This window comes from Nyctereutes procyonoides, unplaced genomic scaffold, assembly GCF_905146905.1.
Source record: "Nyctereutes procyonoides isolate TBG_1078 unplaced genomic scaffold, NYPRO_anot_genome, whole genome shotgun sequence".
In the NCBI taxonomy this organism is placed as follows: domain Eukaryota; kingdom Metazoa; phylum Chordata; class Mammalia; order Carnivora; family Canidae; genus Nyctereutes; species Nyctereutes procyonoides.
The window spans coordinates 33,414,903-33,431,416 of record NW_026575133.1 but is presented as its reverse complement, the minus strand read 5'-3'; the positions used below and the strand labels follow the sequence as shown (position 1 = coordinate 33,431,416).

The following is a 16,514-nucleotide window of genomic DNA, read 5'->3' as shown; positions in this document are numbered from 1 at the left end:
ACTGTGCAGGCCCGTCTCCGGCCCGGGAGTGCCCATAAGAAATTCACAGGCATTTGAATGTATGATCCTTTACCACAGTGGAGGCTGCTCCTCCCTGCAAATATTTAGGATCCTCTGTGGAAATTTCAGTGTGCTGCGTCCTTGGGCCTGGACGTTCTCTCATTATTTTGGGAACTCAAAGCGCCCTCAGTCTGGAAACTCCTGTGCTTCAGACCTGGGAACTTCCTTCATAGGTTATTTCACTAATCATTTTTTTCCACCAATGACTTGTCCCCCCTTTCGCTGTTGCCTCTGTCTAAAATTCCTGTTTTAAGATGTCAGAGGTTGGGCGGGGGGGGGGGGGGGGGGCGGCTCAGTGGTTTAGCGCAGCCTTCGGCCTAGGGCGTAATCCTGGAGACCTGGGATTGGGTCCCACATCGGGCTCCCTGCATGGAGCCTGCTTCTCCCTCTGCCTGTGCTTCTGCGTCTCTCTCTCTCTCCCTGTGTCTCATGAATAAATAGATAAAATCTTAAAAAAAAAAAAGATGGCCGAGGTTTGAGACTGAAGCTTGTGTGTTCAACTTGTCTCCTGTTTCCATCCTGGCCTTTCACTCTGCCTTCTGGAGGATTTCTCCCCGGGAGGCTTGTGGGGCTGCCACTGTGCTGAATTTCCAAGAGCTCTTCCTCCACCCACGTCTCTTTTCAGAGAAGAGAAACGTTCTGTTCCTGCTTCAAGGGAGCAATGTCTGAGGATGTGCGAGCGGAAGTGTTCTCCTGCTTGGGGGGTTTGCCCCAGATGGTCTCTTCCCTGTTTCTTCTGTTTCCATCTTCCAGGAACTTTTCGTGCTGGCAGGTACTGTTTGTTTGCTCATGAAGAGGAACAGGCCAGAGGGGTGTTTGGAAATACCAGGTTTGTAAGCGGGACTCATCTAATGAGAGCTTGACACTGGGGAGTTCGGGGGGGGGGGCTGTTAACTGGGCAACTCCCCCCCCCCCCCCCCCGAGATCCCCTGAGTCCTCCTGCTGGGCTGCCCAGGCTCCCCAGTAAGAGTCTTCCAGTGTCCTTCCTGCAGCATACAGGTCTACTTGCCAGTATTTTTGAAACCAAAGAGTGGATAGGATGGGGGGTGGTCAGCATTCTGGGTACCAGAGACTCACCTCCAACTGTCTCTCCTTCTGGAATCCCTCTGTGCAAAAACAGGCATCCAGGCCGCTGCCACAATGGCCCCAGGGCCACTGCCTGGATTCTAACCGCTTCTCTCTCTCTCTCTCTCTCTTTTTTTTAAAGATTTATTTATTTATTCATGAGAGACACAGAGAGAGAGAGGCAGAGACACAGGCAGAGGGAGAAGCAGGCTCCAGGCAGGGAGCCCGATGTGGGACTCGATTCCAGGACCCCGGGGTCACGCCCTGAGCCAAAGGTAGACACTCAACCGCTGAGCCACCCAGGGGCCCCAATCTAACGGCTTCTTAAACATGAGAAGACCTATTCAGATAATTGGAGGTGCTGAGGGCTCATCCCAGAATAAGAGACAAATCCCAGCCACCACGGAATTAATTCAGAAAGTGGACAGAGGAATATATGTACATATGTGACTCAGTGAAATGTAGGTTCGAAGGACGCAGGCACTTTAAAAGAATGCTGCCGGGAGAGTCGCTGCCATAGGCGGGAAGCAGAGCGCCCAGACCACAGGGTGACCCCTCCTGTCACCCAGCAGTTTCTGTCACATAGGCAACCAAGCAGGTCAAGGCGCCCACGAGCGACTGCAGGAGCGGCCTGCTGCCCTGGGGACCGCATCGGTGGAGAGCAGCTTTTGTGCGGCCGCTTGCTGGGTGGACGGCCCTGGGCCGCCCCTGCTCTCCTTCCTCTGTACCCCATCCCTGCTCCTGGACAGGGTCGCTGACAGCTGGTACACCACCCCCACACCCCGGTGCGCGCCACAGCTGCACAGACGACAGTACTCTGGGAAGATGCACCCTGGGTCAAAAGGCACACCCGACAGCTGCAAGGCTGCAGGGGGGGAGCGGGGAGGGCAGGGGGGTGACACAAAGCCCAGGAGGAAACCGGAGGTCCTGGGGACCAGAAGCAGGCTGCAGCACTGGGCCCAGGACCAGTTCACAGAGCTGACCACCTGGCCCCTGGTCTTGTCACTCAGCCTGACATCCCGGGCGATCTGATGAGTCCGATTTGTTTGGGGTACAGTCACCCTGACCCTAGTGTCACCTGTTTGCTGAGAGGAACAGCTCTCTCTTTGGGGGAAACTCAACCCTCCCCCACTGTGGCACTTGAAGCAACACTGCTGGTTTGGGGGGCTTCCTCCTCCATCTGGATCCCCAGGGCTCAACTGAGCAGGGTCACTGGGCTGCAGTCAATGTCCCAGACGTCTGGTCTATCAGTGGGGACACTTCAGCCCACAGATTAAAGGTTCTCTGAGGTCCCAAACTTGGTAAAGTGGCCACTGGTCTCTGGGTCTCTCACAGGTAGGCCCATGGTGAGGCCCCTGGTGACCCCTGATATCAAGCTGGTGGCAGAGCCTGAGCCACCCAAAGTGGCCATTTCTCTTCCTACTCAATACTGCTCGCCAAATAGCCCAACAGGATCATAGCAAGCCGGCAACGTATTCGATGACCAGAGAATGGAGAAGGGGAGATCACGCTCCAGAGGCACCTTCTTCCGGATTAGGTCTCATGGTCGGGGTTATATGGGGTTAGAGTAAAAAAAGGCTGGTAAGCAAGCTGACTAGGAGGTTTTGTAGGGAAGCGGGGGAGGTTCTGCTGGAATCAGACTGCCACCACTTTTTTCCCTTAACTGGGCACAGTTGGATCTGTCAGGGCACCAGTGGGTGTTTTTCGTTATTATAATTATATGGTAATGATCGCGAGGCCATCTAGAGGGTTAGCACGCTGTCTGGTATCCCATGAGTTGGGACAGCCTGGAAGATTTCCAGTTCTGCCTTTCACCTCCTGGTGCATCATCTTCTCTCCACCAGCCAGCCTTTTCCTGGTGCAAAAGATAAAATGAAATGGAGTCACGTATGTCAAGGAGTTTTCAAATGGAGCCGGGAGGCGATTAAGGAGACGGGCCTGGCCTATTCACACCCTCACTGGACAAAACCATGAACTTTGAACTGGGCCACACCAGGACTGCCTGAACTTAGTGAGAGTGATAGCCCTCGCGGTCACTTATAGTGAGCGGACAATAGTTTCCTATCGCCAACACCAGTCAAAATTCTTAGTAAACGCTGCATACAAGCATTCCCTTTGGGCTTTAAAAAAAAAAAAAAAACAAAAAAAAAAAAACCTTGACTTTTGTTGCAACCCAAATCTCTGCTCCCTAAATTGCAATTCTGAGACCCCAAATAATGCTTTTGTTTTATTTCAACTCTACCTGTTTCATCTGTCAGCACTGGTAGGATCAAGATCATAAGGGGTTGCAGGGATGGGACACCTGGGGGGCTTAGCAGTTGAGCGCCTGCCTTCGGCTTGGGTTGTGATCCTAGAGACCCAGGATCGAGTCCCACGTCGGGGCTCCCCGCAGGGAGCCTGCTTCTCCCTCTGCCTGGGTCTCTGCCTCTCTCTCTCTCCCTCTTTGTGTGTCTCATGAATAAATAAATAAATAAAATCTTAAAAAAAAACAACAACAACCAGGGAGTCTGACACCTGGGGGAGGGAGCACCTTAGCACCCCAGGGTGTAGGAGAGGACATTTCATACTGCTTGTGTCCCTTCACTGTGACACCACCACCTAAATCAAACCATAGCTGCAACCAACACTGGCCTATAGCTGGGTCTGTCATCGCTGTCCCACATCCTTGCAAACAAAACTGGCAGGGCCACGACCAGCACTGGACTCCTCTGTGGTGTCTGAGGCCACCGGCAGCGGCTCCAACACAGGCAGGACATGCCTGGTTTTGATGATGCTCTCTGGTGATACCGGAGGGTCGCCCAAGGCCATCAAGGCTGCAACTACTCAGTGTCATTGCCCGTGTGGCTTAAGGAAACCAGGTTTTCTGGGTTTTGTAAACAGCTTTACTGATTACATCTCACATGCCGCACATTTGACCGACTTAAAGTGCACAGGTCACTGGTTTACAGTATGTTGTGAAACCATCAGCACAACCCAGGCTAGAATATTTCATTACTCCGAAAAGTGACCTCTCGCTCTTTAGCAGTACCCCACGCCCCCTCTGCAGCCCCTGGCAACTTTCTGTGTCTGTGGATTTGTCCATCTGGACATTCACAGAAGTGGGCTCAACAGTAGAATGCGGCCTTCAGTGCGGCTTCTCGCGCTCAGCACGGTTTCATGGTTCACCCGTGTAGCATGAATCAGCACACCTCATTTCTTTTTATTGCCAAATAACATTGTGTATTTGAATCCATTATAGCGCATCCATCGTACAGACACCCCATATTTTGCTCATCCATTCACGCCGATAGACATCTGGGCTTTTCCCACTGTTTTGACTATGGTGAAGGATGCTGCTATGAACACTCATGAACAAGTTTTCGTGTAGAGCCGTGTTTTCATTTCCCTTGGGTACATACCTAGGGATGGCATTGCTGGGTCACGTGGTCACGCTGTTTAACCTTTCGAAGAACTGCCAGATTATCTTATCAAAGTGACTGCATCATTTTACATTCCTACCAGCGATAAATAAGGCTTCCCATTTCTCCACATTCTCGCCAATACTTACTGTCTTTTTGGTTATAGCCACTCTACTATGTACCAAGCGGTATCTCATTGTGGTTTTGATTTGCATTTCCCTAGTGACTGATGATATCGAGCACTTTTGTGTGTGTGCATTGGCCACTTGTGGTTTTTTTTTTTTTAAGATTTTATTTATTCGGGATCCCTGGGTGGCGCAGTGGTTTGGCGCCTGCCTTTGGCCCAGGGCGCGATCCTGGAGACCCGGGATCGAATCCCACGTCGGGCTCCCGGTGCATGGAGCCTGCTTCTCCCTATGCCTATGTCTCTGCCTCTCTCTCTCTCTCTCTCTCTCTGGACTATCGTAAAAAAAAAAAAAAAAAAAAAGATTTTATTTATTCATGAGAGACACAGAGAGAGGTGGAGACACAGGCAGAGGGAGAAGCAGGCTCCATGCAGGGAGCCCAACCTGGGACTCGATCCTGGGACCCCCGGATCACGCTCTGGGCTGAAGGTGGCGCTAAACCACTGTGCCACCAAGGCTGCCCATTTGTGTATCTTTTTTTTTATTAAAGGTTTTTTTTTTTTAAGATTTTATTTATTTACTCATTAGAGAGAGAGAGAGAGAGAGAGAGAGAGAGGCAGAGGGAGAAGCAGGCTCCATGCAGGGAGCCCGACGTGGGACTTGATCCCCGGTCTCCAGGGTCACGCCCTGGGCCAAAGGCAGATGCTTAACCCTTGAGCCACCCGGGCTGCCCCCCATTTGTGCATCTTTACTGGAGAAATTTCTGTTCAGTCCTTTGCCCATTTTTTTTAAGTTTTTTTTTTTTTTTTAATCTCTATACCCAACACGGGGCTCAAGCTCAGTACCCTGAGATCAAGAGCAGCATGTCCTTCCAACTGAGCCAGCCAGGCTCCCCTCTTTTGCCCACTTCTTAATGGTTTGTCTTTTTTACGGGGTTATAAAGTGTTCTTTATATATACTAGATAGAACACCCTTACCAGATATGATTTGTAAAACTTTCCTTCCATTCTGTGGGTTGTCTTTTCACCTTCTTCATGCTATCCTTTGAAACACAAAAGTTCTTAATTTTGCTGAAGCCCAATTTACCTAAATACAGATATATAGATATGAAAATTAAGAAAGGGAAACCTGACCAAAATGGAGTCGGGAGGCCAAAGGGGGAGCGCCAGCACTCCCTGCTGATTGCAGACCTGTGAATGACAGACCCCAAGGGAAGAAGCCTCAACAGGAGCCAACTGCAGAAAAAGAAAAAAAAAGAAAGAAAAAAAAGGAGCCAACTGCAGGCCCCAACAGGAAAAGTGAACATTGCCAGGTCCACACGACCCAGACCCCCCTGCAACCCAGCTTGACCTCCTGCTGGTGTCCAGTGGAGGTCAGAGCAACCCCTCCCAAGTCCGGCTGCTCCGCTGCACTGGCCACGGTTCTCCTAGAGCTTGCATGTCCTTAATTGCAATTCTCTGCTTTTCCTGAAAAAAAAAAAAAAAACACTTTTGCTGGTAAAATAAGCCAATTTTATTTTGAAGGTCAATGCACATACATTTCTCTGTCGCTGTCCCTCAGTGGAGGACGCTGCCACCTGGACCCCAGCCCCCAGCCCTCACCCACACCCTTTAGCACAGGCCAGGGGTGTTTCTCGTCGCAGGAGAATGTCTTCCTTCCACCCTCAACCTGGAGACACACGTTGTGAGTATTCGATTCTGGCTTGAATCTCATTATTTAAAAGGTGGGATTCACTTTTCATTAGTAGAGGGGCTGTCCCCCGCGTGCACGCGCTGCACAGCTGGACCGGGGCCTGGTGACACTGTCTCCACGCTTCAGGGTCATCGCCAAGACTGAACCGTCGTTAAACTTGATCTTCCCCTTTTATTAAACTGCCCACGGCCTGGAGTCACGGGCGTCCGCGGCCACTGCACGGGCCAGGCCCACAGGCACAGGGCGCAGGGGAGGGGCGACCTGGGTCACCGGCCCCGGACTCCTCCGCACACCTCCGCGGCGGGGAGCGCGTCCCGGGGCGTCGCGGGCTCCGCGTTCCGAGAGCAGCGCCCGGACGTCCGGCTCCCCGCCCCGCCTCCAGCCCGCAGGGCCGCCGGGGAAGTGGGGGAACGAGCCCGGGGCTTGGGGGCAGGGACCCGAGGTCAGGGGGAGGCGCCCGCAGGCCCGCGGGTCGCAGCTGGGAGTCAGAGGCCCCGCCCCCGCCCCGGCCCCGCCCCTTCCGCTCCCGGCCCCCGGCCCCGCCCCCTTCCACCGCCCCCTTCCGCCGCCCCCTGGTCTCGCGATGCCTGCGCCTTCTCGCGACGCCAGCCCGGAGGCGGGCCGGGCCCTGACTGGCGCTGCCGGGGGCGGCTCCGCGGGGCGGGGCGGGGCGGGGCGGGGCGGGCGAGCTGTCCTCGGGGATCATGGCTGCCCTGCGCGTCCTGCTGCCCCTCGTCCGCGGCCCGCTGCGCCCCCAGCCCCGCTGCGCCGCCCTGCGCCGCTTCGCCTCGGGTGAGCGGGGGGCTGAGGCCGCTGGGGGCTGACGCCGCCGCCGCGCCCCCGACCCCCGACCTCACCCCTCCGCCGGCCGGACCCCCCCCACCTCACCCCTCCTCCACCCCGACCCCCCGACGTCACCCCTCCTCCACCCCGACCCCCGACCTCACCCCTCCGCCGGCCGGACCCCCCCCACCTCACCCCTCCTCCACCCCGACCCCCGACCTCACCCCTCCTCAGGCCGGACCCCCCCGACCTCACCCCTCCTCAGGCCGGACCCCCCACACCTCACCCTTCCTCCACCCCGACCCCCCAACCTCACCCCTCCTCCACCCCGACCCCCGACCTCACGCCTCCTCCGGCCGGACCCCCCGACCTCACCCCTCCTCCGGCCGGACCCCCCGACGTCACCCCTCCTCCACTCCGACCCCCGACGTCACCCCTCCTCCACCCCGACCCCCCGACCTCACCCCTCCTCCTGCCGGACCCCCGACCTCACCCCTCCTCCACCCCGACCCCCGACCTCACCCCTCCGCCGGCCGGACCCCCCCCACCTCACCCCTCCTCCACCCCGACCCCCCGACGTCACCCCTCCTCCACCCCGACCCCCGACCTCACCCCTCCGCCGGCCGGACCCCCCCCACCTCACCCCTCCTCCACCCCGACCCCCGACCTCACCCCTCCTCAGGCCGGACCCCCCCGACCTCACCCCTCCTCAGGCCGGACCCCCCACACCTCACCCTTCCTCCACCCCGACCCCCCAACCTCACCCCTCCTCCACCCCGACCCCCGACCTCACGCCTCCTCCGGCCGGACCCCCCGACCTCACCCCTCCTCCGGCCGGACCCCCCGACGTCACCCCTCCTCCACTCCGACCCCCGACGTCACCCCTCCTCCACCCCGACCCCCCGACCTCACCCCTCCTCCTGCCGGACCCCCGACCTCACCCCTCCTCCACCCCGACCCCCGACCTCACGCCTCCTCCGGCCGGACCCCCCGACCTCACCCCTCCTCCGGCCGGACCCCCCGACGTCACCCCTCCTCCACTCCGACCCCCGACGTCACCCCTCCTCCACCCCGACCCCCCGACCTCACCCCTCCTCCTGCCGGACCCCCCGACCTCACCCCTCCTCCACCCCGACCCCCGACCTCACGCCTCCTCCGGCCGGACCCCCCGACCTCACCCCTCCTCCGGCCGGACCCCCCGACGTCACCCCTCCTCCACTCCGACCCCCGACGTCACCCCTCCTCCACCCCGACCCCCCGACCTCACCCCTCCTCCTGCCGGACCCCCCGACCTCACCCCTCCTCCACCCCGACCCCCGACCTCACCCCTCCTCAGGCCGGACCCCCCCGACCTCACCCCTCCTCCTGCCGGACCCCCCGACCTCACCCCTCCTCCACCCCGACCCCCGACCTCACCCCTCCTCCTGCCGGACCCCCCCGACCTCACCCCTCCTCCTGCCGGACCCCCCGACCTCACCCCTCCTCCACCCCGACCCCCGACCTCACCCCTCCTCAGGCCGGACCCCCCCGACCTCACCCCTCCTCCGGCCGGACCCCCGGACCTCACCCCTCCTCCGGCCGGACCCCCGGACCTCACCCCTCCTCAGGCCGGACCCCCAGGACCTCACCCCTTCCTCCACCCCCACCCCTGAACCTCAGTCCTTCTCCACCCCCCCCACCTCGCCCTCCTCCACCTCAAGCCCATCAGGACCCTGGCTCCTCCCAGGGCCCGCCCCGCCCCTCTGCTGTCCTGCTGGGCACCCCTGCCAGCACCTGCTGCCTCACTCTGCCAAGCTCTGGGGGACTCACGACCAAGTGCTAGGACCAAGTGCTCTGGTCGCTTCAGTTTGGTTGTTGGTAAAATCCTGCAGGATTTACGGGACTGACAGGCGGTGCAGGTGGGGCCTGGGAGCTGGCAGAGGTCCTGTGCTCTGTGCGCAGCGCGTCCCTCCCGCCTGCTGCTGTCCCCGAGTCCGTTCAGACTCTCCCTGCCCCAGCTGGCTGGACCCGTCCACTCAGCCCTCAGGCCAGGGCCGCAGTGCTCCTTGGGGACTCGGGCCTCCCTGAGCTGGGGGAGGGGTGTCCCTGCAGCTCCTTCCCTCACCCAGGCACCCACTCGCTGCCCGGCTGCCAGGGCATGTTGGCGTTACCCGCAGTTCCTGTGATGAGCTGCTTTGTGGGTCCTGACCTGCGGTCAGCAATCGTTCCCTGGGCTGTGCAGCGCCCCTGCTTAGCCCTTCTGCTGAGTTCCTCCCCACCAGACCCCCGGGGGGCGCTGTGCTCCTCAGGCCACCGGGCAGACACCCACCTGCGGCCTGGCAGGTCACCCCTCCTGTCCGGCCGAGGCAGCCACCCTTCAGCGGTGTGCGCCTCCCACTCCGTCCTCTCCCCCAGCTGCCATTCCTCAAGGGGGAAGGAACCTATGTCCCCGTCCCTCGTTCCTGCTGAGTCACAGGGTAGACATGCTCAGATTTGTGTGGAAGTAGGTGCTGGGGCAAAGACCATCCACGAGGCTGAGAGCTGTGTGCTGCTCCCCGAGGACTGGGCAGGGGACGGGTCGGGGTCACTCTGTCTGCTGACGGGCAAATTCCGCTGCTCCGATGCCTTCGCGGGTGGAAATGCTTTCTTCCCGCAGGTGCTGACTTCCAGTACATCATCACGGAGAAGAAGGGGAAGAACAGCAACGTGGGGTTGATCCAGCTGAACCGCCCCAAAGCACTCAACGCGCTCTGCAACGGGCTGATGACGGAGCTCAACCAGGCCCTGGAGGCCTTCGAGGAGGACCCGGGCGTGGGGGCCATCGTCCTCACGGGCGGGGAGAAGGCGTTTGCAGGTGCGTGGGCGGCGTGGCGCTGGTCGCCCAGGTGTGCGAGGGGCGGGCAGGGCGGCGTGAGCAGCCTGGGGTTTAAACCTGAAGTGTAAACGGAGCCGGGTCCCGCTCGGAGAGCCGCTCTGCCCGTCTAACGTGTGCTGTGCCAGCAAGGTCAGTGCGTCCAGAGGTTCGGGTCCTTGACGCTCGGTCCGTGCCTGGTGAATAAGCCTCGCCGTCCGAGTCCAGGCCCTGTCCCGCTGTCCCCGCTGTCCGGCTCTGTGCAGGTGGCCGTTCCCAGCGGCCCCCGGAGCCTACACACTGCACACTCGTGGCTCCCTGCGGGCCGGGGGTGCAGCTGTAGCGGGGTCTCTGCTCTCTGGTAACCGGGACCTCCTTTCCTCTCTCCAGCTGGAGCCGATATCAAGGAAATGCAGAACCAAACATTCCAGGACTGTTACTCGAGCAAGTTCTTGAGCCACTGGGACCAACTTGCCCGGGTCAAGAAGCCGGTCATAGCTGCCGTCAACGGCTACGCTGTGAGTGTCAGACCAAGTCCCCTCTCCGCACGCCGCTCCTGCCGAGTGTCACTGCAAACCCCGGAAGTGCAGGGAGGACACGCTGTGGCACAGCTTTCGTGGCGGCTGTCCCGCTGCTGGCTTCCCATTCCGTTGTTGGGAAAGCCCCTCCCCACAGCCTCCATGACTCCTAGGAACGTCTCCCCTCCACTAGGCTGTAGGCCGCCGCACCCGCTGGCTCACCTCTTCTGCTGCCATCGAGAGCTCTGTGTGGCGTCAGGGTCTCTGGGCGCGTGGACCCTCAGAGGCCCTGGGCCGATGGTAGCGAAGCCGAGGGCAGCTCAGCTCCTGATCCGTTAATGAAGCTCCGTGTGGGTGAGGCGAGGCCAGCCCGTCAGGTTCCCTGGACCACAGTGGTGCCTGCTGGTTCATGGACTCTGGCTGCCGTCGAGCCCCACGGCCCCGCAGAGACCGCGGGACCCCAGAGCTCAAAGAATGTGCCGTGGGCACTTCACAGAGGGAAGCGCCAGCGTCGGCCCTCGTGGCTAACTCACCTCGCGTCTCTGTGCTAATCTCGGCTACGCTCTGGGCCGTGTCCATCTTAACTGCAAATTCAAGTAAGCAAATGGACTGAATTTCTGACTGGCGCCTGGCGGGCCCTCATGTTTTGCAGCTTGGTGGCGGCTGTGAACTCGCTATGATGTGTGACATTATTTATGCTGGAGAGAAAGCCCAGTTTGCACAGCCGGAGATCCTGCTAGGAACCATCCCAGGTAAAGAGTGACGACGTCTCTGGCGTAAGGTCTCCAGGTCCATTCTCCGGAGCCTCGGGAGCTTTGGAGCGTTTCCGGTAATAGACAGAAGTCTGCAGCTTGCACCTGGCGAGGGACCTGGGCTGTCCCTTGAGCGCCGGCCAGGCGGCCACCTGGCTGTGCCCTCTGCCTCTTGAGCTGACCAGCACACTAAGCCCCAGGGGACACAGAGCTCCGACAGTGGCCCCAGGGCCTCGGGGCTGCGCGGGCTCCCTGATGACCGCCCGGTCCCTTATCGGACGCTGTTGGGAAGGGCTGGGCCACCCACTGCATTACAACTGCAGTGATTCCTGCTGGTGACCTGGGGTTCCGCAGAGCAGGGAATCCCATCCCCATGAGGCGGGTGAGGGGAGCTGTGGGCAAACGGGGCCACTGATGAGGACTCCAGGCTTCTGGCCCCTGAGTCTCTGGCCTGCAAGTGGAGCCCGGGGCCCAGGACATCTGCTGAGCGCGGTGAGGTCAGGAGGGGCGTCTGGGGTCGGCTGAGGGTGAGCAAAGCCCTGCATGAGCTCTGCTGGGTGCTGGGCTCTTCCTGTCCGTGCCCATGGCCTCCTCCTCCTTGAGGCAGCGCCTGGGTCTGTTGGATTGTGGGTCCCCCCAGGTGGTCCCTTGGCTCACGGGGCGGCCCAGGCTTCACTGTGGGGCAGATGACAGGGCAGACCGCTGGTGTTCCTGCCACAGGGTGTCGGGTCCGCAGGAGGTGGGGGCACCAAGGACGGGAGCTCGGGGACAGGCCACGCCCAGGGTGCCCGGGGGGGCAGAGCCCTTGCTGCCCCCCAGGCTGGACCGGGCCAGGCTCAGAGCTGCAGGGCCCCAATGTGCCAGCCCCCCCCTGTGGAAAGGACCCCCCCTGAGGTTTCGTGGGCTGCCTCCTTGCTGCCCGCCTGCCCCACCCAGCAGGCCCCTCCCGCGCCTCGGAGCTGGCTGCGGGTGTGTCCGTGTCATCTTGGCGTGCGCTGGCCGGGAGCCGACTGTGACCTGTGGCCGTCTATCTCTGCAGGTGCAGGGGGCACCCAGAGACTGACCCGCGCTGTTGGAAAGTCGCTGGCCATGGAGATGGTCCTCACCGGTGACCGGATCTCTGCCCAGGATGCCAAGCAAGCAGGTGCGGGCCAGGGCCACCCCACAGAGCCACCCTCACGGGGAGTCGAGTGGAGGCAGGGGTGGGGGGCTGCACCCACGGGTGGCGAGCACGGTGATCTCGGGTGTCCTGAGAACCCAGGAGACGGCTGACTGTGTTTTACTTGGGACGCCGCACAGACACGAGAGCGGCTAAAGTAGACGTGTGCTTAGAGTCCTGATAAAACCATCCCGGTTCCCCACCCGGGTCAGCAGTGGGGGATTCCCGAGACCCTCCGCCCACACACCCTTTCCCCGCCCCTGGCTGACCGCCCGTCCTCCCTGTTGACGTGTCTGTAGGAGCCTGGTGGCCCCACTCGGGGACTCTGCAGCCCCTTGTTAGCACCGCACAGCCCCAGCTCTAGAGCCGCACCGTGACTCGGGCACCGCCAGTGCTGCTTCCACTTGGCACCCGCCTGTGTGTGTTTTAGGTCTCGTGAGCAAGATTTTTCCCGTGGAGACCTTGGTCGAAGAAGCCATCCGGTGTGCAGAGAAAATTGCCAGCAATTCTAAGATCGTAACAGCAATGGCCAAGGAGTCCGTGAACGCAGGTAGGAGAAGCTCCGAGGGCCCGACAGCACAGGAGCCCCACAGCCGGGAGTCCAGATTCACGTCCTAACTGGCCCTGGACTCTTGATGGTGGGGTCTGGCTCTTGGTGGAGTCCTGGGTTTTGTTTGCTGTGTCACACGTTATCCTGAAATGTTCCAAGCGTCCTTGGTATCAGGACCCAAGGAAGGAGCCAGCCTGCGGGGCAGAGGGGCAGGGGTGCAGGGGTGCAGGGAAATGGCTGGGAGGCCAGGACGGTCCCTGAAGGAAAGCCAGCCGGGCTCCCGGGAAACCCAGTGCACATCCCGGGACCCGGCGGACGATACCCCGTCCTCGGCCAATGGCTGTGCCTGCCGTGGGGCAGCCTGGCGGGCGGCACAGGCTCACGGGACACCCGGGTGACCGCGGACAGTCCAGGCTGCTTCTTGTTGCCCCGGACTCTCCATCCGCCCTACCGGCAGGGCAGCTCTGGCCCCACTGAGCATCCTTGTGTCTTCACGGAGCCTGCTGTCCTCGGCACTGGGGTCAGCTGCCGGCTTGCTCGCCACTGCCTGCTGGGGGGCCACGAGCCTGGGGGCTGAGGGGGCCGGGGGGCTGTGAGCCGGATGCTCGGGTCTGCGGCTCCTCTGCAGGGAGGCGGGCGGGCCCCCCGGGCTGCTGGCCTTGGCTGAGCCGCCGTGGGTGACGCGTCCCCACAGGATGAGCAGTTAGCTCACGCGGAGGCGGCCCCCGCTGCTTGTGCTGTCCAGGCGCCTGCTGTCCGTCCAGGTGCTCAGCCAGGGGCACCACTTCGCCTTCCCGGGGCCACGGTGCCCTGCCCGCCCAGGACTCTGTTATGGCACAGCATTTTTTACGGTTTTCATCCTTCATTCTCATTTTTTTTTATTTTATTTATTTATTTATGAGACACACACAGAGAAGCAGAGACTCAGGCAGAGGGAGAAGCAGGCTCCATGCAGGGAGCCCGACGCAGGACTCGATCTCAGGTCTCCAGGATCACACCCTGGGCTGAAGGCGGCGCTAAACCGCTGAGCCCCCCCGGGCTGCCCCTTCATTCTCATTTTTTTAATGCTTTTTAAAATATATGTAATTCCGGGGGGGCACCTGGGTGGCTCAGCCCACAGAGCGTCTGACTCCTGGCTCAGGTCGTGATGTCAGGTCGGGGGGCCGAGCTCCGGCTCCAGCTCCGTGCTCAGCGGGGGTCTGCTTGTGACTGTGCCCCTCGCGCTGCCCCTGCGCCTGCTCGTACACGCTCACAGTTTCTCTCAACATAACATTTTAAAAAATAGGGCAGCCCTGGTGGGTCAGTGGTTTAGCGCCGCCTTCACCCCAGGGCCTGATCCTGGAAACCTGGGATCGAGTCCCACGTCGGGCTCCCTGCATGGAGCCTGCTTCCCCCTCTGCCTGTGTCTTTGCCCCTCTCTCTCTCTCTGTGTCTCTCATGAATAAATAGATAAAATCTTAAAAAAAAAATCTTAAAAAATAATAAGTTGTATGTGATTCTCTTGGCCCTCCAGTCCTCTTGTGCTTGCACAGAGTTGGCCATCGCACTCTTGACTCCATTCCTTGTTCCTCTCCTGTGGGGCTGCCAGTGGGAAGCCGGGGGCAGGGGGTGGGGGAGGGGGTGTTCGTAGGCGACCATGTAGGTCACGATATCACGACAAAATCGAGGTTGATTGGGTCAGTGGGGAGTGTTTCCTGTCCCCATGAAGAGTTGTCTGTTCCCACATCTGCCCCTGGGTCATAACCTAAGGGATTTCTTTTCAGCTTTTGAAATGACGCTAACGGAGGGAAACAGGCTGGAGAAGAGGCTCTTCTACGCGACTTTCGCTACCGTGAGTGAGCGTTGGGGTGGACGGACGCGGGGCCCAGCCAGAGAGCGCGCCGGGGAGGTCCCGTAGGGCTGCGGTAAACGAGTTGTCTGCCGCCCCACAGCTGGATCGGATGCGTCCTGCCCACGAGCACAATTAGCAAATAACTGCCCAAAGTATGAAGCGTTACATCCTTGACCAAGGTCTCAGGAATCAGGAATCGCGCCCTTAAAAGGCAGCCTCCTGTATTTAAAGGCAATCCATCTGCCATAATTTTCTAGATCGTTCCAACGACTTGGCGTGGAGTTGGAATGTATCTAATGCTGCATTCTGAGGCTTCAGAACAGTGTCCTGCAGGATTTGACAGTAAGCGAGAGGCAGTCCTTCTCGTAACAGGCATTGAAACCCACCTGCCGCGATTAGAGTCCTAGACAGGTGTGTTTTATGGGAGCTTGGAAACGGCCGTGGCCCTCGAGGAAGTGAAGGCGTGCGTGTGACCATGTGCACGCTCGTGCGTGCACGCAGGGAAGGTGTAGGGCTAGGGCTTGCACGCCTGTGTCCTGCTCCATGGCGCTCAGGATGGTCCTCCACGCGGACCGCCACTAACCCAGGAGGCGAATTAATGAACGGCCCAAGCAGGTACATCTGAGGTTCCCTGGGTGAGAGTTTGACACACGAAGCCGTGGTTCTTGGATGATCACCCCTGGGGGCTCCGGTGGCCGGGGTTCCAGGCCGTGCGCAGGTGCACAGGCGGTCCCGGGGCAGGACCCTCCCCACCCTGGGAATCTGTCAGAGGAGCCCAGCAGACCGAGAGCAAACCCAGAAACGGGCCGAGCCTGCGCCTCCGCCTGTAGGAAACCGGGAACGTCCATCTCTGCCTATTTTCCTTCTCCCACCAGGAAGACCGGAAGGAAGGGATGACCGCGTTTGTGGAAAAGAGAAAGGCCAGCTTCAAAGACCAGTGAGTGCCTCTGCCTCCGCCTTGAACCCTCAACTTTGAAGACAGAAATTACGGTCTGATGGTCTTAGAAGCAAATAAATTCTCTAGTAAAGGGCCCTGTAGGCCGCACGCAGTCTCTCTGACGCTCGGGGCTCTCGCTCTCCTGAGTGGGGGCGGTCTTCACCCGGTGGTCCTGAGACTCCGTGTCTGGAGCCTGTTCTCATTCTGACTGAGCAGATTCTTAATCAATTCTCACACACACACTCACACACACACACACACACACACACACACAAATCCTCACTAGGGGAGCTTGGGCGACGCAGTCGGTTACGTGGCCGGCACTGAGCCCAGGTCATAATCTCAGGGTCGTGGGGCTGAGCCCTGCATCAGGCTCCCTGCTTGGTGGGGAGTCGGCTTCAGACCCTCCGTCTGCTCCTCCCCACACTCGTGTGCACACTTGAGCTCTCTCTCTCTCTCTGTCAAATAAATAACCCTAAAAAAATCCTGCTGGTGAGCCCTCAGTGGTGTGTGTAAGTTTTTACTTGACTTTAGGGACTGAGATATTCCGATGCCAGACTCACTCTGTACAGCCTGCCGTGTTAGGATGGACGCGCGTTCCCCCGGTCGCTGTGCAGCTTCGCAGCCTGTGAATGTGACGCTTGGAGGAGGGCGCCACCGGCACACAGCGGACGGAAATCACGCTGTGCCTCTCCTCGTAAGCAGACGCCACGTCGCTCTTCAGACTTTTGTCATTGTGTGACAATGGTCAAACGGAAGGGAAGTCCAGAAAGTAAGTCACCCGGCACACTCCCAGGGTAACCGCCGTTAACTG

At 59.8% G+C, this 16,514-nt stretch overlaps 1 protein-coding gene across 1 annotated transcript; it reads left to right on the top strand.

The window, feature by feature from the left end:
• The first annotated feature begins 7,005 nt into the window (after positions 1–7,005).
• ECHS1 (enoyl-CoA hydratase, short chain 1) lies at positions 7,006–16,203 on the top strand. Its single transcript, XM_055300547.1, has 8 exons — positions 7,006–7,132; positions 9,759–9,956; positions 10,344–10,471; positions 11,124–11,223; positions 12,263–12,367; positions 12,813–12,932; positions 14,696–14,763; positions 15,639–16,203. The coding sequence occupies exons 1-8, from the start codon at positions 7,045–7,047 to the stop codon at positions 15,702–15,704; spliced, it is 873 nt and encodes a 290-aa protein (XP_055156522.1). The 5' UTR covers positions 7,006–7,044; the 3' UTR covers positions 15,705–16,203.
• Positions 16,204–16,514: the final 311 nt, after the last annotated feature.